Source organism: Rana temporaria, chromosome 8 (assembly GCF_905171775.1).
Source record: "Rana temporaria chromosome 8, aRanTem1.1, whole genome shotgun sequence".
NCBI classification, from domain to species: domain Eukaryota; kingdom Metazoa; phylum Chordata; class Amphibia; order Anura; family Ranidae; genus Rana; species Rana temporaria.
Genome location: NC_053496.1, coordinates 10,238,205 through 10,264,746, shown reverse-complemented (window position 1 = coordinate 10,264,746; position 26,542 = coordinate 10,238,205). Strand labels below are relative to the sequence as shown.

Below are 26,542 nucleotides of genomic sequence, written 5' to 3'. Positions count from 1 at the left end.
TGCTGTATAATGGGTGTACGGCACCGTGTCTATTCTCTGTGCCTGGGGCACCTGTCCGTCTTGCCCACCCCTTGTCTCGGCCTCTTGTGCCGGCGCTGTTGGGAGCCGTGACAGGCTCTCTTTACATCTGACGTGTTTTGGATTCTCATGTCTCTCCTTGCGGACTTCTCGCTTACATCGGGAATGTAGATTTTATAGAATTCATGTCCAGGTGGATTCACAACGTTGGGTTTCTAATTATTTTCTATTATTCCAGAACAAGGCATTCAGTTGGTAGAAGACGGGAACTACGCCAAAGCCATCAACGTGTTCAGTGAGGCCATCAGATTAGATCCGAAAGATTACAGGTAAGTGTTCTACAGATGTCTCCTCGGGGGGAAAGAGGGGGGAGGGGGGGGAATTTGGGGAGGTATGTGTGTGTCGGCGTTAGGGGTGCAACGGATCGAAAAACCCACAGTTCTGATCGTTCCTCGGATCAGAGCCACGGATCGGATCATTTTTCGGATCGCCACCATATATAATATCCACATCTCCCCACTGTAATGTCCACATCTCCCCACTGTAATGTCCACATCTCCCCCACTGTAATGTCCACATCTCCCCCACTGTAATGTCCACATCTCCCCCACTGTAATGTCCACATCTCCCCACTGTAATGTCCACATCTCCCCCACTGTAATGTCCACACATCTCCCCCACTGTAATATCCACAGACATCTCCCCACTGTAATGTCCACATCTCCCCCACTGTAATGTCCACAGACATCTCCCCCACTGTAATGTCCACATCTCCCCCCACTGTAATGTCCACAGACATCTCCCCCCACTGTAATGTCCACAGACATCTCCCCACTGTAATGTCCACATCTCCCCCACTGTAATATCCACAGACATCTCCCCCACTGTAATGTCCACATCTCCCCCACTGTAATATCCACAGACATCTCCCCCACTGTAATATCCACAGACATCTCCCCCTACTGTAATATCCACAGACATCTCCCCCACTGTAATATCCACAGACATCTCCCCCACTGTAATGTCCACATCTCCCCCACTGTAATATCCACAGACATCTCCCCCACTGTAATATCCACAGACATCTCCCCCTACTGTAATATCCACAGACATCTCCCCCACTGTAATATCCACAGACATCTCCCCCACTGTAATGTCCACATCTCCCCCACTGTAATATCCACAGACATCTCCCCCAACTGTAATATCCACAGACATCTCCCCCACTGTAATATCCACAGACATCTCCTCCACTGTAATATCCACAGACATCTCCCCCACTGTAATATCCACAGACATCTCCCTCCACTGTAATATCCACAGACATCTCTCCCCACTGTACTATCCACAGACGTCTCCCCCACTGTAATATCCACAGACATCTCCCCACTGTAATGTCCACATCTCTCCCCACTGTAATATCCACAGACATCTCCCCCACTGTAATGTCCACATCTCCCCCCCACTGTAATGTCCACATCTCCCCCACTGTAATATCCACAGACATCTCCCCCACTGTAATGTCCACATCTCCCCCCCACTGTAATGTCCACATCTCCCCCACTGTAATATCCACAGACATCTCCCCCACTGTAATGTCCACATCTCCCCCACTGTAATGTCCACAGACATCTCCCCCCACTGTAATATCCACAGACATCTCCCCCTACTGTAATATCCACAGACATCTCCCCCCACTGTAATGTCCACATCTCTCCCCACTGTAATGTCCACATCTCCCCCACTGTAATATCCACAGACATCTCCCCCCACTGTAATATCCACAGACATCTCCCCCTACTGTAATGTCCACAGACATCTCCCCCCATACTGTAATGTCCACATCTCCCCACTGTAATGTCCACATCTCCCCCACTGTAATATCCACAGACATCTCCCCCACTGTAATGTCCACATCTCCCCCACTGTAATATCCACAGACATCTCCCCCACTGTAATGTCCACATCTCCCCCACTGTAATGTCCACAGACATCTCCCCTTTGTAATGTCCACATCTCCCCCACTGTAATGTCCACATCTCCCCCACTGTAATATCCACAGACATCTCCCCACTGTAATGTCCACATCTCCCCCACTGTAATATCCACAGACATCTCCCCACTGTAATGTCCACATCTCCCCCCACTGTAATGTCCACATCTCCCCCACTGTAATGTCCACATCTCCCCCACTGTAATGTCCACAGACATCTCCCCCACTGTAATATCCACAGACATCTCCCCACTGTAATGTCCACATCTCCCCCACTGTAATGTCCACATCTCCCCACTGTAATATCCACAGACATCTCCCCACTGTAATGTCCACATCTCCCCCACTGTAATATCCACAGACATCTCCCCACTGTAATGTCCACATCTCCCCCCACTGTAATGTCCACATCTCCCCCACTGTAATGTCCACATCTCCCCCACTGTAATGTCCACATCTCCCCCCACTGTAATGTCCACATCTCCCCCACTGTAATGTCCACATCTCCCCCACTGTAATGTCCACAGACATCTCCCCCTACTGTAATATCCACAGACATCTCCCCCTACTGTAATATCCACAGACATCTCCCCCCACTGTAATATCCACAGACATCTCCCCCCACTGTAATATCCACAGACATCTCCCCCCACTGTAATATCCACAGACATCTCCCCCAACTGTAATATCCACAGACATCTCCCCCACTGTAATATCCACAGACATCTCCCCCTACTGTAATATCCACAGACATCTCCCCCTACTGTAATATCCACAGACATCTCCCCCTACTGTAATATCCACAGACATCTCCCCCCACTGTAATATCCACAGACATCTCCCCCAACTGTAATATCCACAGACATCTCCCCCACTGTAATATCCACAGACATCTCCTCCACTGTAATATCCACAGACATCTCCCCCACTGTAATATCCACAGACATCTCCCTCCACTGTAATATCCACAGACATCTCCCCCACTGTAATGTCCACAGACATCTCCCCCACTTTAATGTCCACAGACATCTTCCCCACTGTAATGTCCACAGACATCTCCCCCACTGTAATATCCACATCTCCCCCACTGTAATGTCCACAGACATCTCCCCCCACTGTAATATCCACAGACATCTCCCAATTGTAATATCCACAGACATCTCCCCACTGTAATGTCCACATCTCTCCCCACTGTAATATCCACAGACATCTCCCCCACTGTAATGTCCACATCTCCCCCACTGTAATATCCACAGACATCTCCCCCACTGTAATGTCCACATCTCCCCCACTGTAATGTCCACAGACATCTCCCCACTGTAATGTCCACAGACATCTCCCCCCATACTGTAATGTCCACATCTCCCCACTGTAATGTCCACATCTCCCCCACTGTAATATCCACAGACATCTCCCCCACTGTAATGTCCACATCTCCCCCACTGTAATATCCACAGACATCTCCCCCACTGTAATGTCCACATCTCCCCCACTGTAATGTCCACAGACATCTCCCCTTTGTAATGTCCACATCTCCCCCACTGTAATGTCCACATCTCCCCCACTGTAATATCCACAGACATCTCCCCACTGTAATGTCCACATCTCCCCCACTGTAATATCCACAGACATCTCCCCACTGTAATGTCCACATCTCCCCCACTGTAATGTCCACATCTCCCCCACTGTAATGTCCACATCTCCCCCACTGTAATGTCCACAGACATCTCCCCCACTGTAATATCCACAGACATCTCCCCACTGTAATGTCCACATCTCCCCCACTGTAATGTCCACATCTCCCCACTGTAATATCCACAGACATCTCCCCACTGTAATGTCCACATCTCCCCCACTGTAATATCCACAGACATCTCCCCACTGTAATGTCCACATCTCCCCCCACTGTAATGTCCACATCTCCCCCACTGTAATGTCCACATCTCCCCCACTGTAATGTCCACATCTCCCCCCACTGTAATGTCCACATCTCCCCCACTGTAATGTCCACATCTCCCCCACTGTAATGTCCACAGACATCTCCCCCACTGTAATGTCCACAGACATCTCCCCCACTGTAATGTCCACAGACATCTCCCCCCACTGTAATGTCCACAGACATCTCCCCCACTGTAATGTCCACAGACATCTCCCCCCACTGTAATATCCACAGACATCTCCCCCCACTGTAATATCCACAGACATCTCCCCCTACTGTAATATCCACAGACATCTCCCCCTACTGTAATATCCACAGACATCTCCCCCTACTGTAATATCCACAGACATCTCCCCCCACTGTAATATCCACAGACATCTCCCCCACTGTAATATCCACAGACATCTCCTCCACTGTAATATCCACAGACATCTCCCCCACTGTAATATCCACAGACATCTCCCCCCACTGTAATATCCACAGACATCTCCCCCACTTTAATGTCCACAGACATCTCCCCCACTTTAATGTCCACAGACATCTCCCCCACTGTAATGTCCACAGACATCTCCCCCACTGTAATATCCACATCTCCCCCACTGTAATGTCCACAGACATCTCCCCCCACTGTAATATCCACAGACATCTCCCAATTGTAATATCCACAGACATCTCCCCACTGTAATGTCCACATCTCCCCCCACTGTAATATCCACAGACATCTCCCCCACTGTAATGTCCACATCTCCCCCCCACTGTAATGTCCACATCTCCCCCACTGTAATATCCACAGACATCTCCCCCACTGTAATGTCCACATCTCCCCCACTGTAATGTCCACAGACATCTCCCCACTGTAATGTCCACAGACATCTCCCCCCATACTGTAATGTCCACATCTCCCCACTGTAATGTCCACATCTCCCCCACTGTAATATCCACAGACATCTCCCCCACTGTAATGTCCACATCTCCCCCACTGTAATATCCACAGACATCTCCCCCACTGTAATGTCCACATCTCCCCCACTGTAATGTCCACATCTCCCCCACTGTAATGTCCACATCTCCCCCACTGTAATGTCCACATCTCCCCCACTGTGATGTCCACATCTCCCCCACTGTAATGTCCACAGACATCTCCCCTTTGTAATGTCCACAGACATCTCCCCTTTGTAATGTCCACATCTCCCCCCACTGTAATATCCACAGACATCTCCCCACTGTAATGTCCACATCTCCCCCACTGTAATGTCCACAGACATCTCCCCACTGTAATGTCCACATCTCCCCCACTGTAATATCCACAGACATCTCCCCCACTGTAATGTCCACGTCTCCCCACGGTAATATCCACAGACATCTCCCCCACTGTAATGTCCACATCTCCCCCACTGTAATATCCACAGACATCTCCCCCACTGTAATATCCACAGACATCTCCCCCACTGTAATGTCCACATCTCCCCCACTGTAATGTCCACATCTCCCCCACTGTAATGTCCACATCTCCCCACTGTAATGTCCACATCTCCCCCACTGTAATGTCCACATCTCCCCCACTGTAATGTCCACATCTCCCCACTGTAATATCCACAGACCTCTCCCCCACTGTAATGTCCACATCTCCCCCACTGTAATGTCCACATCTCCCCCACTGTAATGTCCACATCTCCCCCACTGTAATATCAGACATCTCCCCACTGTAATGTCCACATCTCCCCCACTGTAATGTCCACATCTCCCCCACTGTAATATCCACAGACCTCTCCCCACTGTAATGTCCACAGACATCTCCCCCACTGTAATGTCCACATCTCCCCACTGTAATATCCACATCTCCCCACTGTAATGTCCACAGACATCTCCCCACTGTAATGTCCACATCTCCCCCCCACTGTAATGTCCACATCTCCCCCACTGTAATATCCACATCTCCCCCACTGTAATATCCACACACATCTCCCCACTGTAATGTCCACATCTCCCCCCATACTGTAATGTCCACATCTCCCCCACTGTAATGTCCACATCTCCCCCACTGTAATATCCACACACATCTCCCCACTGTAATGTCCACATCTCCCCCACTGTAATGTCCACATCTCCCCCACTGTAATGTCCACAGACATCTCCCTCACTGTAATGTCCACAGACATCTCCCCCCACTGTAATATCCACATCTCCCCCACCGCTAGGCTTCATCAGGACACGTTCAAAGGTAGCAAAGAGAGTATTTTTTTCAATAAATATTGTAATATTTTTTTCTACTTCTCCATTGTTTTCTATGCCAGACCTAGGGTTACTTTTTAAGTACCCCTGTTTTTTTGTTCCCTTCTAATCTGGGGATGTGGCAATGTGAGTGCTTCCTCTCTTATTCAGATATATAGGAGCCTTTACAGACCAAACATTTTATTTTAGTCCAGCCATTCCTAAAATTATCACAGTCATATCAGGCTGCTCTACCTGGTTAGTGAATATCACCTTTTCTCCACTACAGTTACCAGTTAAGTACCCCTGTTTTTCTGTTTTTGCTCCTATATATCTATTTCAGCTTTATTTTATTTTCTTCAGTTTTAAAACGGTTTTAAAGGCTGAAGGTTTTTTTTTACCTTTTTTATGCATTCTATGCATGAAGGTAAAACACCTTTCTCTGTGTGTGTTTGTTGTTTAAAAAAGTTTTTTTCAGCACATTTTTTTGTGCTGAAAATGCCCCCCTTGGCTTATACTCGAGTCACCTTTTTGCACCTGATTTCCCGGACTTTGAGGACCCGGTACTGGCCGGCCGTAGGTCCCCTTGGCACACATGTAGCCCCACTCTTCCTCCTACAAGTGTGCATAGTTTGTTGTCCGGGGGACCTACGGCCGGGGAGCACCGATTTTTCCAACCCGGGCACCCCTTATATAGACTCCCATGTTTAACGGTCATTTCTCTGGTGAATTTGCGGACCCGGCACCGGCTGGTCATAGGTCCTTTGGACCCGGTCCTTGGCACACATGTAGCCAAATTTCTCCTCTACAAGTGTGCAAAGTTTGTTGTCTGGGGGACCTACGGCTGGGGAGCACCGGTTTTTCAAAGCCGGGCACCCCTTCCATAGACTCCCATGTTAAACGTCAGTCTAGGCATGGGCACGGTGAGGCATGGGCACAGTGAGGCATGGACACAGTGAGGCAAAGTGAGGCATGCAGATGGACACCCTAGGCTTATACTCGAGTCAATACGTTTTCCCATTTTTTTGTGGTAAAATCAGGTGGGTTGGCTTATACTCGGGTATATACGGTATGAGTTCCCCTCACTCCAACCGACCTGTTTGGGCCTTGTCTGAATTCTCTGAGTCCCCCTCTCCCCCTTTCTCTTGTCTTTGACCCTCTTCTCTTGTTTTTTTGTTTTCCTCCCCTCTTTTCTAGTTCCTCTCTGTTCCTAATCACCCCGTTGCCACCTTTGGGGTGGGTTGCAGGAGAAGAGCCTGGCCGTACTGTGATGGAAGGTTGTTAGTGTGATAATTGTACAGGTATTACGGGAAGGCTGTTGACCTTCTAACACCATGACTAGCTGGAATGTGAACTGTGTCAGATCTTTCTTTCATTTCAGGTATTTTGGCAATCGGTCATACTGCTACGAACAGCTGAAGCTCTACCCCAAGGCCCTGATGGATGCCGAAACTTCCCTCGAGTTATCCGCCGCCTGTCCTAAAGGTTATTTCAGGAAGGGCAGAGCTCTGAAGGGTTGCAATGTAAGTGTCCTTCACCCCTTTCTGCCAATCACTCACTCCACTGGCTCAATTCAGTGTCCTCCACCCCTTTCTGCCAATCCCTCCCCTGGTTTCATTCAGTGTCCTCCACCCCTCTCAGCCAATCCCTTTGCTGGTCTCCATTCAGTGTCCTCAACTCCTTTCTGACAACCCCTCCACTGGCTTCATTCAGTGACCTCCACCCCTCTCTGCGAATCCCTCCACTGACCTCTTTTTAGTGTCCTACACCTCTCTCTACCAATCCCTCCACTGGTTTCATTCAGTGTCCTCCACCCTTCTCTACTCTCTACCAATCCCTCCACTGGCCTCCACTCGGTGTCCTCCACCCCCTCTGCCAATCCCTCCACTGGTCTCTATTCAGTGTCCTCCACTCCTTTCTGCCAATCCCTCTACTGGCTTCATCCAGTGTCCTCCACCCCTCTCGGCCAATCCCTTTGCTGTTCTTTATTCAGTGTCCTTGACCCCTCTCTACCAATCCCTCCACTGACTTCCATTCAATGTCCTCCACCCATTTCTACCAATCCCTTCACTGGCCTCTTTTTAGTGTCCTCCACCCCTCTCTACCAATCTCTCCACTGGTTTCATTCAGTGTCCTCCACCCTTCTCTACTCTCTACCAATCCCTTCACTGGCCTCCACCCCCCCCCCCTCTGCTAATCCCTCCACTGTTCTCTATTCAGTGTCCTCCACCCCTTTCTGCCAATCCCTCCACTGTCTTCCATTCAGTGTCCTCTGCTCCATCTCTGCCAATCCCTCCACTGGCCTCTATTCAGTGTCCTCCACCCTTCTCTGCCAATCCCTCCATTCAGTGTCCCCCACCCCTTCCTGCCCGTCCCTCCACTGTCTTCCATTCAGTATCGTATTATTGTAGCAGAATGAAGTATCGTTGTATTATTGTAGCAGTATGAAGTATCGTTGTATTATTGTAGCAGTAGAAGGAACTGGAGATTTTGCACACAGAATCCAGTCTGGTTTTAGTATAATTTCATTCTGATTGTCCTCTGTAGGAAACGAGATCCTAGTCCTGACTCTCTTTTTATTACATAAACTCTGTGTGTAGTGCTCTGTGTGTAGTGCTCTGTGTGTGTAGTGCTCTGTGTGTGTAGCGCTCTGTGTGTGTAGCGCTCTGTGTGTGTAGCGCTCTGTGTGTGTAGTGCTCTGTGTGTGTAGCGCTCTGTGTGTGTAGCGCTCTGTGTGTGTAGTGCTCTGTGTGTGTAGTGCTCTGTGTGTGTAGCGCTCTGTGTGTGTAGCGCTCTGTGTGTGTAGCGCTCTGTGTGTGTAGCGCTCTGTGTGTGTAGCGCTCTGTGTGTGTAGTGCTCTGTGTAGTGCTCTGTGTGTGTAATGCTCTGTGTGTAGTGTTCTGTGTGTGTAATGCTCTGTGTGTAGTGTTCTGTGTGTGTAATACTGTGTGTGTGTAGTGCTCTGTGTGTGTAGTGCTCTGTGTGTGTAGTGCTCTGTGTGTGTAGTGCTCTGTGTGTGTAGCGCTCTGTGTGTGTGTAGCGCTCTGTGTGTGTGTAGCGCTCTGTGTGTGTAGTGCTCTGTGTGTGTGGTGCTCTGTGTGTGTAGCGCTCTGTGTGTGTAGCGCTCTGTGTGTGTAGCGCTGTGTGTGTATAGGGCTCTGTGTGTATATGGTGCTCTGTGTGTGTGGTGCTCTGTGTGTGGCGCTCTGTGTGTGTGGCGCTCTGTGTGTGTGGCGCTCTGTGTGTGTGGCGCTCTGTGTGTGTAGTGCTCTGTGTGTGTAGTGCTCTGTGTGTGTAGTGCTCTGTGCAGGGCTGCTGCTAGACTTCATAGGGCCCTGTACAGCCTACCTCGCGGGAGAAATCAACTTTCAGCAGCTGCAGAGAGCCGCACAGGGCATCTTTCTGTAATTGCACCTCTGCCCGACCACACCCATTCCTTCTGCTGTTTGGGCCCCCCTGTGTGCCCGGGCCCCCTACAGGAGGACTGCTGGTCCCCCCCCTATCAGTGGCCCTGGCTCTGTGTGTAGTGCTCTGTGTGTGTAGTGCTCTGTGTGTGTAGTGCTCTGTGTGTAGTGCTCTGTGTATAGTGCTCTGTGTGTGTAGTGCTCTGTGTGTGTAGTGCTCTGTGTGTGTAGTGCTCCGTGTGTGTAGTGCTCCATGTGTGTAGTGCTCCGTGTGTGTAGTGCTCCGTGTGTGTAGTGCTCTCTGTATGGTGGGCTCTGTGTGTGTAGGGCTCTGTGTGTGTAGGGCTCTGTGTGTGTAGGGCTCTGTGTGTGTAGGGCTCTGTAGTGCTCCATGTGTGTAGTGCTCCGTGTGTGTAGTGCTCTCTGTATGGTGGGCTCTGTGTGTGTAGGGCTCTGTGTGTGTAGCGCTCTGTGTGTGTAGCGCTCTGTGTGTGTAGCGCTCTGTGTGTGTAGTGCTCTGTGTGTGTGTAGTGCTCTGTGTGTGTAGCGCTCTGTGTGTGTAGCGCTCTGTGTATAGTGCTCTGTGTGTGTAATGCTCTGTGTGTGTAGTGCTCTGTGTGTATAATGCTCTGTGTGTGTAGCGTTCTGTGTGTGTAGCGTTCTGTGTGTGTAGTGTAGTGCTCTGTGTGTGTAGCGCTCTGTGTGTGTAGCGCTCTGTGTGTGTAGCGCTCTGTGTGTGTGTGTAGTGCTCTGTGTGTGTGTGTAGGGCTCTGTGTGTGTAGGGCTCTGTGTGTGTGTAGGGCTCTGTGTGTGTGTAGGGCTCTGTGTGTGTAGGGCTCTGTGTGTGTGTAGGGCTCTGTGTGTATAGTGCTCTGTGTGTAAGGCTCTGTGTTTGTGTAGTGCTCTGTGTGTAGTGCTCTGTGTGTGTAGCGCTCTGTGTGTGTAGCGCTCTGTGTGTGTGGTGTTCTGTGTGTGTAGCGCTCTGTGTGTGTGGTGTTCTGTGTGTGTGTAGCGCTCTGTGTGTGTAGTGCTCTGTGTGTGTAGCGCTCTGTGTGTGTAGTGCTCTGTGTGTGTGTAGTGCTCTGTGTGTAGTGTTGTACAATCCTAGAAGCCACCTTGTAGTCCCTGGCGGTACCGCACAGGATTTTATCACCGGTGTGTGAAATTTTGAAGTTTATACTTTGACTCCATACGAAATGTTAATGTCTGCGTTTTGCTCGGTTGCACATATACCTTTTGACGTCTGTAATTTATGATGCGGCAGATGATCATTAAGACCCATAATATCCAGAAGCGTAAATGAACGATGGAAGTCCTGGTTTCAAGCTTGCATTGCTGAGTGCAGAATGGGTGACAGAAGGAGTCGGGTTCAGTAGGCTTCTCATACATCAAACCACGTTGTGCCAACCTCACATGCCCAGTCTGTAGGAGTGGGGGCTTAGCTAAATGGCGACACAGATCCAGACGTAGAAAAAAGGCGGCTCTGCAAGTGAACGTCCAAGATGACGCTTTACTGATATCCCAGATTCGTACAAACGCCAACGTATTAAGGGGATGCAGACGGGGGCTTCTCTCCCCCGTGAAACGTTGTTGTTTCTGCTGATATGGGTCATCAGTTGGGTGTTGAGTTGGCAGTGTTGGCTTTTTCCTATGTTTAGGTTCATCAGATGGTCATCTTTTGTAGCTTTGCATGCTAATTTCTTTAGGATGTATCCAGGGAAGGGTACTAAGAGGTTGTGGTATTTGTATGTTTTCTAAGGATACACAATCCTTAAACTGCTGGGGGTAGATTCAGAAAGCAATTGTGTCTGCGTATCAATAGATACGCAGCGTAATTGCTAATTTGCGCCGGCGTATCGACTTTTCTGTATTCAGAAAGCTCGATACGCCGACTGCAGCCTAAGATATGACTGGCATAAGGCTCTTATGCCGTCGTATCGTAGGCTGCATTCTTACGATGGCCGCTAGGTGGCGTTCCCGTAGTGGTCAGCGTAGAGTATGCAAATTGCATACTCACGCCGATTCACAACCGTACGCGCGCCCTGCGTTCGCATTTTACGTCGTTTGCGTTCGTCGGTTTCTGCGTAAGGCTGCTCATGCTATTAGCAGGGGCAGCCAATGCTACGTATACCCGTCGTTCCCGCATCGCGAATTTAAAATTTAACGTCGTTTGCGTAAGTGAATCGTGAATGGCGCTGGACGCCATTTACGTTCACTTTGAAGCAAATGACGTCCTTGCGACGTCATTTTCCGCAATGCACGTCGGGAAAGTTTCCCGACGGAGCATGCGCACTACGTTCGGCACGGGAATGCGCCTAATTTAAATGATCCACGCCCCCTACGGGATCATTTAAATTACGCGCCCTTACGTCGGGCAGTTTTAAGGAGCGCCCGCGCAAATTACGTAGCTACTGCTTCATGAATGAAGCGTAGCGCAGATAATTTGCGTAGGCGCAGGGTAAAAACGGTATGCTGCGCCTCCGTAAGAAGTGCGCAGCGGTACCTGAATCTACCCCTTGGACTTCTGGGCTAAGACTTGGCCTCCTGGCTTCATCCTGTCCAATCAGAGGGTCCTTAAAGGCCTCTAAAATGTTCCCTTTGTACGAGTAAAGGAATATGGGCAGTTGTCCCAATTGTCCTAAAAACCAGACTGGTGTCCAGTGTTTAAAGTCAAGCCCCCTAGAAACAAGGTGAAACTCTATCAGTATGGCACACAGAGGAGACCAATGTAGCTCATACATAGGACCTTTAGTTCTAAAGGTTTAAAATTGCTGACATCATTGTAAGAGCACTGAAGTGTACATCTGATTACATGAATTGCATCTGTGGTCACCATGCTTTTCATTTAGACTTCAGCCCTGCATTTAATTTTTTTTCCAAACAACCATTTTTAGGTGTGTTGATGAAGTTCCACTGTAAATGCATTTTCCAGAACGTTGGTTTGATCGGAATGTATTCCTATTTCTTGTGTGTGTTTCAGGTTGTAAGTTATAGTAGATCCTCTCGTTTGTGGAGTATTGTAGGTTATAGTATGTCCTCTCGTTTGTGGAGTCCTGTAGGTTATAGTAGGTCCTCTCATTTGTGGAGTCCTGTAGGTTATAGTAGGTCCTCTCCTTTGTGGAGTCCTGTTGGTTATAGTAGGTCCTCTCGTTTGTGGAGTATTGTAGGTTATAGTAGGTCCTCTCATTTGTGGAGTCCTGTAGGTTATAGTAGGTCCTCTCCTTTGTGGAGTCCTGTTGGTTATAGTAGGTCCTCTTGTTTGTAGAGTATTGTAGGTTATAGTATGTCATCTCGTTTGTGGAGTCCTGTAGGTTATAGTAGATCCTCTCGTTTGTGGAGTCCTGTAGGTTATAGTAGATCCTCTCATTTGTGGAGTCCTGTAGGTTATAGTAGATCCTCTCGTTTGTGGAGTCCTGTAGGTTATAGTAGGTCCTCTCGTTTGTGGAGTATTGTAGGTTATAGTAGGTCCTCTCATTTGTGGAGTCCTGTAGGTCATAGTAGGTCCTCTCGTTTGTGGAGTCCTGTAGGTCATAGTAGGTCCTCTCGTTTGTGGAGTCCTGTAGGTCATAGTAGGTCCTCTCATTTGTGGAGGCCTGTAGGTCATAGCAGGGCCTCTCATTTTGGACTCATGTAGGTCATTTTTGTTCCTCATTTGTGGAGTCTTGTAGGTCCTCTCCTTTGTGGGGTCCTGTAGGTCATAGTAGGTCCTCTCATTTGTGGAGCCCTGTCAGTGATAGTAGGTCCTCTCCTTGTGGAGTCCTGTAGGTCACAGTAGGTCCTCTCCTTGTGAAGTCCTGTAGGTCACAGTAGGTCCTCTCCTTGTGAAGTCCTGTAGGTCATAGTAGGTCCTCTCCTTGTGGAGTCCTGTAGGTCATAGTAGGTCCTCTCATTTGTGGAGCCCTGTCGGTGATAGTAGGTCCTCTCCTTGTGGAGTCCTGTTGGTCATAGTAGGTCCTCTCCTTGTGAAGTCCTGTTGGTCATAGTAGGTCCTCTCCTTGTGGAGTCCTGTAGGTCATAGTAGGTCCTCTCCTTGTGGAGTCCTGTAGGTCATAGTAGGTCCTCTCCTTGTGGAGTCCTATTGGTCATAATAGGTCCTCTCCTTGTGGAGTCCTGTAGGTCATAGTAGGTCCTCTCATTTGTGGAGCCCTGTTGGTGATAGTAGGTCGGGCTGTATGCCCCCATCACTCATCCAGTACATTGTTTCAGTAAGAAATGGACTTTCTTCTCCAGTAGTCTCCATGTTCTATCCAGCTAATATATCCACTTCTACATCCACAGAGATATGCCGAGGCAGAAGAAGCTTTCCAGATGGTTTTACAGCTGGACAACGGGTGTGAGGAGGCCGTGAAGGAGATCCATACATGTCAAGTTCTACAGCTCATGGTAATGTGAGACGGAGCAGAGCCATTCCTATCCTTGTATTCTCCATCATTTATAATACATGTGATATGGCCGTAGTAATGGGAGGAGTCAGGGATCTCGGTGCAGAGATCCCGCCAGTGGGATACTTTTTTGGGGAAGTCAGTGGGACAGACGCATTAACCGGCTTTACAACCAACATTAGGAGGGTGAAAGTTCTTTCATTTAAGGGCTGACTCAGCCACCCTCCTAGGCCCTCTGCCTGGGGATTGCCCAGATTGCCTCAAATATGCAGATCAGGACCTCCTGGCCTCCGCCCACTAACTTACAGAAGCTTCTCCAAGCTTCTAGACCCAGGGGGAGGTACCAGTGGCCCACACTGTAGCTCCATCCCGCCTGACCTCTAGTAACCCGACCAGACTACATTTTCCTAAATTTTCCTGCAATAATCTAGTAGCACACTAGAGGGTGCCACATAAGCAGATTCATTTTCAGCTCAAGGTCACTTGCATTTCGTAGTCTAATGCCACGTACACGCGATCGGACATTCCGTCAACAAAACAGTGGATTTATTTCCGAGGGAACGTTGGCTCAAACTTGTGTTGCATACACGCGGTCACACAAATGTTGTCGGAAATTGCGAACGTCAAGAACGCGGTGACGTACAACGCTACAACAAGCCGAGAAAAATTAAGTCCAATGATTCCAAACATGCGTCGAATTGATTCCGAGCATGCATAGAATTATTGTGCGTCGGTAATTGGCTACACACAATCGGAATTTCCAGAATTTGTCGGAAAAATTGAGAAACAGCTCTCAAACATTTGTTGTCGGAAATTCCGACCGTGTGTACGCGGCATTAGAAAAAGAACACTAATTTTAACCACTTGCCGACGGCTTCCGCCATCATTATAAGTCAGTTGTTTGAAGGAGAAAAACGTTGTCATGGTAACAGATAGCGGCCATAACCCCATTATCCTCTTCAACAGCGGGTGGTCGGCTTTCAGATAAAAGTAGTCTCAGTGGCGGATTCGCCGCAAGATCACTTTTATCAATGGCGGGATATGGCCCCCCTCCTGCCGCGCTCCGGTCGTCTCTGCCACTTACCGGAGCCGCCGGTAGCGGCGGAGACGATCAGGTCCTCTTCCCTCACATGCTGGATGCCGAGTGAGGGAAAGATGTCCCCCGCTCTGCTCCATTCCATTGGATGGCGGAAGCGCTGTCAAACGTCACTTCTGCCCAGTGGGTCTTTAAAGGGGAATTTTTATTTATTTTCTTGTAAAAAAAAGAAAAAAGGCCTTTTTTTTTTATTATTGCATTTTTGTGTAAATATGAGAGCTGAGGTTTTTTTGACCCCAAAATCTCACATTAAAAAGGTCCTGTCATGCTTTTTTTCTATTACAAGGCATGACAGGACCTCTTTAATGTGAGATTTTGGGGTCAAAAAGACCTCAGATATCATATTTACACAAAAATACAATAAAAAAATAAAGGCCTTTTTTCTTTTTTTTACAAAAAAAATAAATAAAAATTCCCCTTTAACCACTTAAGGACCGCCTCCTGCACATTTACGTCGGCAGAATGGCACGGCTGGGCCCAAGCACATACAGGTACGTCCTATTCAAGTGCCCAGCCCTCTGTCGTGGGCGTGCGCCCGCGACCCGGTCCGAAGCTCTGTGACCGCGGGACCTGCGGACCCGATCGCCGCTGGAGTCCCGCGATCGGTCCCCGGAGCTGAAGAACGGGGAGAGGTGTGTGTAAACACAGCTTCCCCGTTCTTCACTGTGGCGCTGCCATCGATCGTGTGTTCCCTTTTATAGGGAGACACAATCAATGACGTCACACCTACAGCCACACCCCCCCTACAGTTAGAAACACAAATGAGGTCACACTTAACCTTTCACAGTAATCAGTGCATTTTTAATGCATTTTTTGCTGTGAAAATTACAATGGTCCCAAAAATGTGTCAAAATTGTCCAATGTGTCCGCCATAATGTCGCAGTCATAAAAAACAAATCGATGATCGCCGCTATTAGTAGTAAAAAAATTTTTTTTTTATAAAAATGCAATAACACTATCCCCTATTTTTGTAAACGCTATAAATTTTGCGCAAACCAATCGATAAACGCTTATTGCGAAAATATGTAGAAGAATACGTATCGGCCTAAACTGAGGAAAAAACATTTTTTTTTTATATTTTCTGGGGATATTTATTATAGCAAAAAGTAAAAAATATTGCATTATTTTCAAAATTGTCGCTCTATTTTTGTTTATAGCGCAAAAAATAAAAACCGCAGAGGTGATCAAATACCACCAAAAGAAAGCTCTATTTGTGGGAAAAAAAGGACGCCAATTTTGTTTGGGAGCCACATCGCACGACCGCGCAATTGTCAGTTAAAGCGACGCAGTGCCGAATCGCAAATAGTGGCCCGGTCTTCGACCAGCCAAATAGTTCCGGGGCTGAAGTGGTTAACACCAAATCTCAAAACGAGGCTCGGCCCTTAAGTGGTTAAATAGCTGAATGCAAAGATTTACCAAAGTAAATGAGAAGTGTAATTCGGTGATCTCCGGTAAACGCCGCGGATTGTTCTTCCCGCGGAGGAGACGTACCCCTCGGTGCTTCTGTAATGAGTATTTAAATGTCTCTTTCAAGGTTCATGGATTCACCCAGGAGCAGAGCGCCGCGTTGCTGGAGGAATATGAATCTGTGGCTGCTGTCATGGAGGCTCCGATATCTGCCAAAGGTAATTTTCTAAATAGTAACGTCAGTTTTTTTTTTTCTGGTTGGTTGGGGGGAGGGGTGTGTGTGTGTGGGGGGGGGGGGTCATGTGACCGGCGCTTCGTAACTCTTCTCTCCTTTCCGGTGACCGGCGGCGCAGTGTTGCAGGAAAATGTGAACCTGGAGGATCCGGCAGAAGAGGAGCTGCTCTTCCTAAATGACTTGTGAGTATTTAAGCGCAATCCTGCCGCTCCGAGGAATCGTACAAATCGCTTTCTGATGACGGCGGATCATAAAACGCCTTCCCAGAATGCTTCACTTTTATTGGCTTTCTGCTCAATCTTAAAGTCAAGCGTGCGTGTCCGGGTTCTGCTCAGCGCTGGGACTGCGGAGGAATATTACTGCAGGCAGTTTTTATTGGTCGTTAGAATGCGTCCGGCCAACTGCTACCATCTGGGAATCTCTAATGCCCCGCCAGGGCCGATCCTGACCTCCCTGGGGCCCTAAGCAAAATGACACGTCACATTAGAGTTGAGAAGCGGGGGGAGGGGGTGTTCTGCTGTCGGAAATGACATCTTACATTAAAGTGAGAAGCAGGGGGTGATGACTTCTTGCTTCTTCTCCCATGCAGCCAGCGAGTTGAGAAGCGGGGTGAGGGGCCGAAAATGACTTCTCACCAGGCGGGGCCTCTAGTAATTTGGGGGGCCCTTCGAAGCTTTGCGGGGCCCTAAGTGGCTTGCATAGTGAGCCTATAGGGCGGATCGGCCCTGTGCCCCGTACACACGATCGGAAATTTCCGGTGGGATATAATCCGATGGAATATAATCCGATGGAATGTTCCGTCGGAATTCCGTTCAAGCTGTCTTGCATTTACATAGGTAGATTCAGGTACGTTGGCGTAACTTTGCGGCGGCGTAGCTTAAGGAATTTAAGCTGCGCCGCCGTAAGTTAGCGAGGCAAGTACATGATTCACAATGTACTTGCCTGCTAATATACGGCGGCGTAGCCTGAATCGGCGGGCGTAAGGGCGCCTAATTCAAATGTGTTGGAGGGGGGCGTGTTTTATGTTAATAGTGTTTGACCTTACGTTTTTTACGTTTTTTGCAAACTGCGCATGCGCCGGGCGCCTACATTTCCCAGTGTGCATTGCGGCTAAGTATGCCGCACGGGCTTATTGATTTCGACGTGGACGTAAACGACGTAAATCGCTATTCGCGGACGACTTACGCAAACGACGTAAAAATTTTGAATCTCGAAGCGGGAACAGCGGTCATACTTAACATTACTATTCCATCTATTTGATAGAATAACTTTAGGCGGCCTATCTCTTACGTAAACGGCGTAAATGTACTGCGGCGGCCGGGCAAAATAACCTCACACCACACCTCCTACATCAGTGCCTTACCTCAAAAATGCTCTTCTGGAAAATGGTCAAACATTCCCATAGACACCCTCCTAAACCGTGTGGACAGTCTTCCCAGAAGAGTTGAAGGTGTTATAGCTGCAAAGGGCGGGGCCAACTCAATATTGATCTTTACAGACTAAGACTGGGAGGCCATTAAAGTTCATGTGTGTGTAAAGGCAGGCGTCCCAATACTTTTGGTAATATATATAGTGTATCTCAGCATTAACAGAGCTCAGTGAGGAACAAAAGGAAGGACAATTCCAGAACTCGGGGTGTCTCAGGGAGGACTTGGTTATCACCGTATCTGATGTCAGCAGTCTCCTGAAGCTTCATGTTGTCCTCATAATGTTGTGATGTCATAGGGAAGATATGACGGGGAGATGTATTATTAATTCCTGTGTCTTTTCTCTATTTCACAGATCTCAGAGCTGCTCTTTGTGGGTGGGAAATATCACCGAGCAGATCACAGAAAAGCTACTGAGAGATGCGTTTAAATGGTGAGCCGATCGTCCCCGTCTTGTCGCGGTTGTGTAATATTCGGGTTCTTCCATCCCAAAGCTGAGGGTGCCGTTGTATTTCCGACTAATTATTTTGCTCCAAATTCTTTACATGCTGAAAATTCTAAATATGGAAAGCTCTGCCTGGGGTCAGCACCAGTGGCGGTGCGTCCATAGAGGGCGCAAGAGCGCCGCCCCCTCTCTCCTGTCACCGCTCTATCACCAATAGATAGATTTGTGCATTGCATGTGTCCATGTGCATGCCTCACTCATACCCCCCAACCGTCCCAGATTCCGCAATTCTAAGTGTGTCCCGCGGACTAGACTAGATTCCCGGAAAACAGGCGCGACATTACGGGGGGGGGGGGGGCGACATTCCGTGCCTCCATGTTTGATTTCCCCCGCCATGTTTGGTGTCCGGTGCCTGGCCTGTGATTGGGCGTATTGGCGTCATGTGGGTCGTGGGGCTGGCCTGTCTGTGAACGTCTAGAAGTCCTGACTCCGCACACATGACCGATATACGCCCAATCACAGTGCGGGAAATACGGACCATGGTGGATGATGGTGGTGTGTGGTGCAGGTGGAAGGGGGTGCTGCAGGTGGATGGGGCGCTGGCGGGGATTCGGGACAGAGGTATTTGCACAGGTAGGAGAAACCCCCCCCCCCCTCAACAACTCTGACCCCCCCCGGTTAACAACTTTGATCCCCGCCCCCCCGCTCAACAAGATGTCCCGCATTGGATTTATTAAATGTTAGGAGGTATGCCCACTGTGTCCATGCCTCACTTTGTCCATGTGCATGCCTCACTGTGCCCATGCCTCACTGTGCCCATGCATGCCTCACTGTGTCCATGACTAGACTGACGTTTAACATGGGAGTCTATGGAGGGGTGCCCGGCTTTGTAAAATTGGTGCCAAGATTGGGGTCCAGGGGGACCTACGGCCGACTTGTACCGAGTCCCCAAATCACAGGAGAAATTACCATTTAACATGGGAGTCTATGGAAGGCAGGGGCGGACTGACAACTCATGGGGCCCCCAGGCAATAGAAGATTATGGGGCCCCCGGGCTTACAGATGGCCACCACGCCAGGAGGCAATGCAGAGGTGGGGCAGCTAAAATCTGAGGAATTTCACATCAAAAGCATGTCGTTTTCAGACATATCAGGGACAGATGTAAAAAAAAACACTGGGCCAGATTCTCGTAGAACGGCGTATCTTTGCGGCGGCGTAACATATCCGATTAACGTTACGCCCCCACAACTTAGATGGGCAAATGCTGTATTCTCAAAGCACTTGCTCTGTAAGTTGCGGCGGCGTAGCGTAAATCGGCCGGCGTAAACCCGCCTAATTCAAATTTTGAACAGGGGGGCGTGTTTTATGTCAATGTGCTGTGACCCGACGCGATTGACGTTTTGCACTTACGGCGAATGCGCCGTCCGTGGAAATCTCCCAGTGTGCTTTGCGTCAAAGTACGCCGCAAGGACATATTGGTTTCGACGTGTACGTAAATGACGTCCAGCCCCATTCACGGACGACTTACGCAAACGACCAAAATTTTTTACATTTTGACGCGGGAACGACGGCCATACTTAACATTGGTACGCCGCACTTACGCCACCATATAGCAGGGGTAACTATACGCCGGGAAAAGCCTAACGTAAACGGCGTAAATGTACTGCGTCGGCCGGGCGTACGTTCGTGAATTCGCGTATCTAGCTAATTTGCATACTCGACGCGAAATTCAACGGAAGCGCCACCTAGCGGCCAGCGTAAATATGCAGTTACGATACGACGGTGTAACACAGTTACGCCAGTCGGATCTACGGGATATCTATGCGTAACTGATTCTAAGAATCAGGCGCATAGATACGACCGCGCAACTCAGAGATACGACGGCGTATCTGGAGATACGCCGTCGTATCTCGTTTGAGAATCTGGCCCACAGTTTTTTACATACTGTCCCTGGTTTTACTAAGCCTTGCAACCCTGATGGGGCCCCCTAGTGGCATGGGGCCCTCGGGCAGTGCCCGAGGGCCACAATGGTCAGTCCGCCCCTGATGGAAGGGGTGCCCGGCTTGAAAAATTGGTGCTCCCCGGCCGTAGGTCCCCTGGACAACAAACTTTGCACGCTTGTAGAGGAAGAGTGGGGCCCAGGGGACCTACGGCTGGCCGGTACCGGGTCCCCAAAGTCCGGGAGATCAGGCACAAAAAGGTGACTTGAGTATAAGCCGAGGGGGGCATTTTCAGCACACATAAATGTGCTGAAAAACTCGGCTTATACTCGAGTATATACAATACTTATTTTTTTGGTAAATACTGGTACATAAAAAAAAAAAACACCCTTCAGTCCAGTTATCTGTGTGTGTGGAATTTGGCTTTAATATTCCACACTGCATTCTGGGTGAACCCGTAATAAGCAATGTATCAGAGGAAATGGCTTCAAGAAACAAACAACAATTATTATACAAAATAAACTTCCTTATGGAATAATTCATCATTCATATATATATATATATATATATATATATATATATATATATATATATATATATATATATAATACAGATTTCATATTACTAATATATGATTTAATCAAAGTAGAAAATACAACATGCAGGAGCAGCTTTAATTTCTACACTTGGATGCAATTTGTCAAAGATATGTTGTGAATTAGCATTTTTTTTATTTTAGGGGGGGGGGGGGGTGTTATTTGAAACACAAAGGTCCCACTCTTCATGTCACAATACTTTGTGAATGATATGGCCTTCAGTTTCCGAAAGTACAAAAGCAACAGAAGGAGATCGAGAGACCGGACCTGGTTACTAAGGGGCAGATTCACGTACAGCCGCGTAAAATTGTGCAGGCGTAACGTATCTGATTTACGTTACGCCGCCGCAACTGACGCGGGCAAGTGCTGTATTCTCAAAGCACTTGCTCCGTAATTTGCGGCGGCGTAGCGTAAAACGGCCGGCGTAAGCCCGCCTAATTCAAATGTGGAAGGGGGGGGGGGCGTGTTTTATGTTAAACTACTGTGACCCGACGTGATTGACGTTTTTGCGGAACGGCGCATTGCCCCGTCTGTGGAATTTCCCAGTGTGCATTGCTCCAAAGTACGCCGCAAGGACGTCATTGGTTTTGACGTGAACGTAAATGACGTCCAGCCCCATTCACGGACGACTTACGCAAATGATTTAACTTTTTTAAATTTCGACGTGGGAACGACGGCCATACTTAACATTGGCTGCGCCTCATATAGCAGGGGCAGCTATACGCCGGGAAAAGCCTAACGTAAACGTCGTAACTTTACAGCGTCGGCCGCGCGTACGTTCAGGAATTCGCGTATCTAGCTAATTTGCATACTTGACGCGGAATTCGACGGAAGCGCCACCTAGCGGTCAAAAAAAAATGCAGTTTAGATCCGACGGCGTAAGAGACTTACGCCTGTCGGATCTAATGGATATCTATGCGTAACTGATTCTAAGAATCAGTCGCATAGATACAACGGAGCAACGCAGAGATACGACGGCGTATCTGGAGATACGCCGTCGTATCTCGGTAGTGAATCTGGGCCTAAATATTTAGGATCCAGCCAAACCAACGAAATGTTTGTGGGAACATTTATCAAGCCAAGGAATGTGCCGCCTCCATTTACCACAATCAAAATAGGCAACAGCTTTTACTATTTTTCGTTTTGATGAGCGACCCGGGATGTGTTCAGCCTGATAACTCAGATGTGTTCTGGCAGATTTCTAGTTCAACTTAAAATTCTTATCAGGAGATTTGTGCCTGCTCCTCTCTCCTCCAGGCTTGTATGCTTGTGGCCAGATAGTAGAGTAGAGATAGCGGAGGATAGGAAGTTTATGGTCAGAATGGTTAGAAGATAAGTCTGTGGCTGAAATGGTTGGAGGATAATAAGTCTATGACTAGTATTGTTGGAGGATAATAAGTCTATGACTAGTATGGTTGGAGGATAATAAGTCTATGACTAGTATGGTTGGAGGATAATAAGTCTATGACTAGTATGGTTGGAGGATAATAAGTCTATGACTAGTATGGTTGGAGGATAATAAGGCTATGAGTAGAATGGTTGGAGGATAATAAGTCTATGACTAGTATGGTTGGAGGATAATAAGTCTATGACTAGTATGGTTGGAGGATAATAAGTCTATGACTAGAATGGTTGGAGGATAAAAAGTCTATGACTAGTATGGTTGGAGGATAATAAGTCTATGACTAGTATGGTTGGAGGATAATAAGTCTATGACTAGTATAGTTGGAGGATAATAAGTCTATGACTAGAATGGTTGGAGGATAATAAGTCTATGACTAGTATGGCTGGAGGATAATAAGTCTATGAGTAGTATGGTTGGAGGATAATAAGGCTATGAGTAGAATGGTTGGAGGATAATAAGTCTATGACTAGTATGGTTGGAGGATAATAAGTCTATGACTAGAATGGTTGAAGAATAATAAGTCTATGACTAGTATAGTTGGAGAATAATAAGTCTATGACTAGTATGGTTGGAGGATAATAAGTCTATGACTAGTATGGCTGGAGGATAATAAGTCTATGAGTAGTATGGTTGGAGGATAATAAGGCTATGAGTAGAATGGTTGGAGGATAATAAGTCTATGACTAGTATGGTTGGAGGATAATAAGTCTATGACTAGTATGGTTGGAGGATAATACGTCTATGACTAGTATGGTTGGAGGATAATAAGGCTATGAGTAGAATGGTTGGAGCATAATAAGTCTATGACTAGAATGGTTGGAGGATAATAAGTCTATGACTAGTATGGTTGGAGCATAATAAGTCTTGGAGAGGATATAAGTCTATGACTAGATGGTTGGAGCATAATAAGTCTATGACTAGTATGGTTGGAGGATAATAAGTCTATGACTAGTATGGTTGGAGGATAATAAGTCTATGACTAGTATGGTTGGAGGATAATAAGTCTATGACTAGTATGGTTGGAGGATAATAAGTCTATGACTAGTATGGGAGGATAATAAGTCTATGACTAGATGGTTGGGGATAATAAGTCTATGACTAGAATGGTTGGAGGATAATAAGTCTATGACTAGTATGGTTGGAGGATAATAAGTATGAGTAGAATGGTTGGAATAATAAGTCTATGACTAGTATGGTTGGAGAAATAAGTCTATGACTAGTATGGTTGGAGGATAATAAGTCTATGACTAGTATGGTAGGATAATAAGTCTATGAGTATGGTTGGAGGATAATAAGGCTATGAGTAGAATGGTTGGAGGATAATAAGTCTATGACTAGTATGGTTGGAGGATAATAAGTCTATGACTAGTATGGTTGGAGGATAATACGTCTATGACTAGTATGGTTGGAGGATAATAAGGCTATGAGTAGAATGGTTGGAGCATAATAAGTCTATGACTAGAATGGTTGGAGGATAATAAGTCTATGACTAGTATGGTTGGAGCATAATAAGTCTATGACTAGAATGGTTGGAGGATAATAAGTCTATGACTAGTATGGTTGGAGGATAATAAGTCTATGACTAGAATGGTTGAAGAATAATAAGTCTATGACTAGTATGGTTGGAGGATAATACGTCTATGACTAGTATGGTTGGAGGATAATAAGTCTATGAGTAGTATGGTTGGAGGATAATAAGGCTATGAGTAGAATGGTTGGAGGATAATAAGTCTATGACTAGAATGGTTGGAGGATAATAAGTCTATGACTAGAATGGTTGGAGGATAATAAGTCTATGACTAGAATGGTTGGAGGATAATAAGTCTATGACTAGTATGGTTGAAGGATAATAAGTCTATGAGTAGTATGGTTGGAGGATAATAAGTCTATGACTAGTATGGTTGGAGGATAATAAGTCTATGACTAGTATGGTTGGAGGATAATAAGTCTATGACTAGTATGGTTGGAGGATAATAAGTCTATGACTAGTATGGTTGGAGGATAATAAGTCTATGACTAGAATGGTTGGAGGATAATAAGTCTATGACTAGTATGGTTGGAGGATAATAAGTCTATGACTAGAATGGTTGGAGGATAATAAGTCTATGACTAGAATGGTTGGAGGATAATAAGTCTATGACTAGTATGGTTGGAGATATAAGGTCTATGACTAGAATGGTTGGAGGATAATAAGTCTATGACTAGTATGGTTGGAGGATAATAAGTCTATGACTAGTATGGTTGGAGGATAATAAGTCTATGACTAGTATGGTTGGAGGATAATAAGTCTATGACTAGTATGGTTGGAGGATAATAAGTCTATGACTAGTATGGTTGGAGGATAATACGTATATGACTAGAATGGTTGGAGGATAATACGTCTATGACTAGAATGGTTGGAGGATAATACGTCTATGACTAGTATGGTTGGAGGATAATAAGTCTATGACTAGTATGGTTGGAGGATAATACGTCTATGAGTAGAATGGTTGGAGGATAATAAGTCTATGACTAGTATGGTTGAATGAATGAATGAATGAAAAAATTTGTATAGCGCGGCACATGCGAACTGAATCGCCTCTGGGCGCTGGTTGTTTGTGTCTCATGCCTTCAGAAAAGCAGGGTTTTGATCTGCCTTCTGAAAGACAGGTGGTTTTGCTCCAACCGAATGCTGGTTGTTAAAGCATTCCAAAGCCTGGGGCCCTGGAAAGCAAACCTTCTTTCTCCTTTGGACTTGTATTTGGTTTTAGGAACCTTGACCAGGTTTTGGTCGGTGGATCGCAGAATGCGGTTGCAATTGTGCGGTTTGATCTTGTCGCATAGATATCTAGGAGCCTTCCCATGGATGCACTTATGTGTCAGGCAGAGTGCTTTGAATGCAATTCTGTCTTTTACTGGCAACCAGTGAAGGGATCTCAGTGAAGGTGAGATTGATTCCCAAGATTTTTTCCCAGTCACCAGTCTAGCGGCCGTATTCTGTACGACTTGAAGACGAGCGATTTGGTACTTGGGGAGCCCGAGGTAAAGGGCATTTGCATAGTCCAGTCTGGAATTCACGATTGTTCCCACCACGACTGCTACGTCTTCTTTGGGGATAAATGGAATAAGTCTGCGTAGTAGGCGCATCAAATGGTGCGCCCCGCTGACTACTGACCCTATTTGTGCGTCCATTGTCATGAAGGTGTCAAAAGTGACTCCTAGACTTTTGACTTTGGAGCTAGGGGAGATGATTTGTCCCAGAATGGGCGATGGTGTCCAGTTTGTTTCCGGTTGTCTCTTCCGACTGGCATCAAACATAAAGAGTTCTGTTTTAGCGCTATTGAGTTTGAGATAACTCTTAGTCATCCAGTTTTCTATTGAAGAGAGACATTTCTCTAATCTGAGATGATGAACCTTTTTGTGGCAGATGCGAAAATACAACTGCGTGTCGTCTGCATAAGAGTGATAGAGTAGTTCTTGGCTACTGATAATATCAAAGAGAGGACGAAGATAGATATTAAACAGCACCGGTGATAGAGGGGATCCTTGGGGGACCCCACATGGCACCGTGCGTTTTTCTGACGTGAAAGATCCCAGTTTCACTGTTTGTGATCGGTTTCCGAGAAAAGAGGAGAACCATGGTAAGGCATCTTCTGTGACTCCGGCGACATCTGTTAGTCGTCTCAGTAGCAATTTATGGTCTACTGTGTCGAAGGCTGCGCTTAGGTCCAGCAGAACCAGGAGACACGATTCTCCTTCGTCTGCGGCCTCGAGCGCATCGTCCCATATTTTCAGTAAGGCCGTTTCTGTCCCGTGTCCGGGACGGAACCCGGATTGAAATGGATCAAGTAGGTTGTGGGTATCCAGATGCTGTTGCAGCTGATTTACCACCACTTTCTCCATTATCTTGGACAGAGCATTTAGACCTGTTATGGGACAGCGGTGAGTTGGGTCCATAGGATCCAAATTAGGTTTTTTCAAGATCGGCAGGATTGTGCCCTCTTTCAGCAGGGAAGGCACTATGCCTTCCTTAAATGACTGATTTATAAGCTGTGTGATTGGAGG

At 47.3% G+C, this 26,542-nt stretch overlaps 1 protein-coding gene across 1 annotated transcript in view; it reads left to right on the top strand.

Moving 5' to 3' along the window:
- The window catches only part of LOC120946665 (tetratricopeptide repeat protein 31-like), a 121,529-nt gene that overhangs the window by 80,773 nt on the left and 14,214 nt on the right, over positions 1–26,542 (top strand). The window contains exons 8-13 of the mRNA XM_040361281.1: positions 257–347; positions 7,543–7,684; positions 13,844–13,948; positions 16,578–16,668; positions 16,804–16,867; positions 18,468–18,545. Coding sequence (XP_040217215.1) covers positions 257–347; positions 7,543–7,684; positions 13,844–13,948; positions 16,578–16,668; positions 16,804–16,867; positions 18,468–18,545 — 571 coding nt within the window. The remainder of the gene's footprint in view (positions 1–256; positions 348–7,542; positions 7,685–13,843; positions 13,949–16,577; positions 16,669–16,803; positions 16,868–18,467; positions 18,546–26,542) is intronic.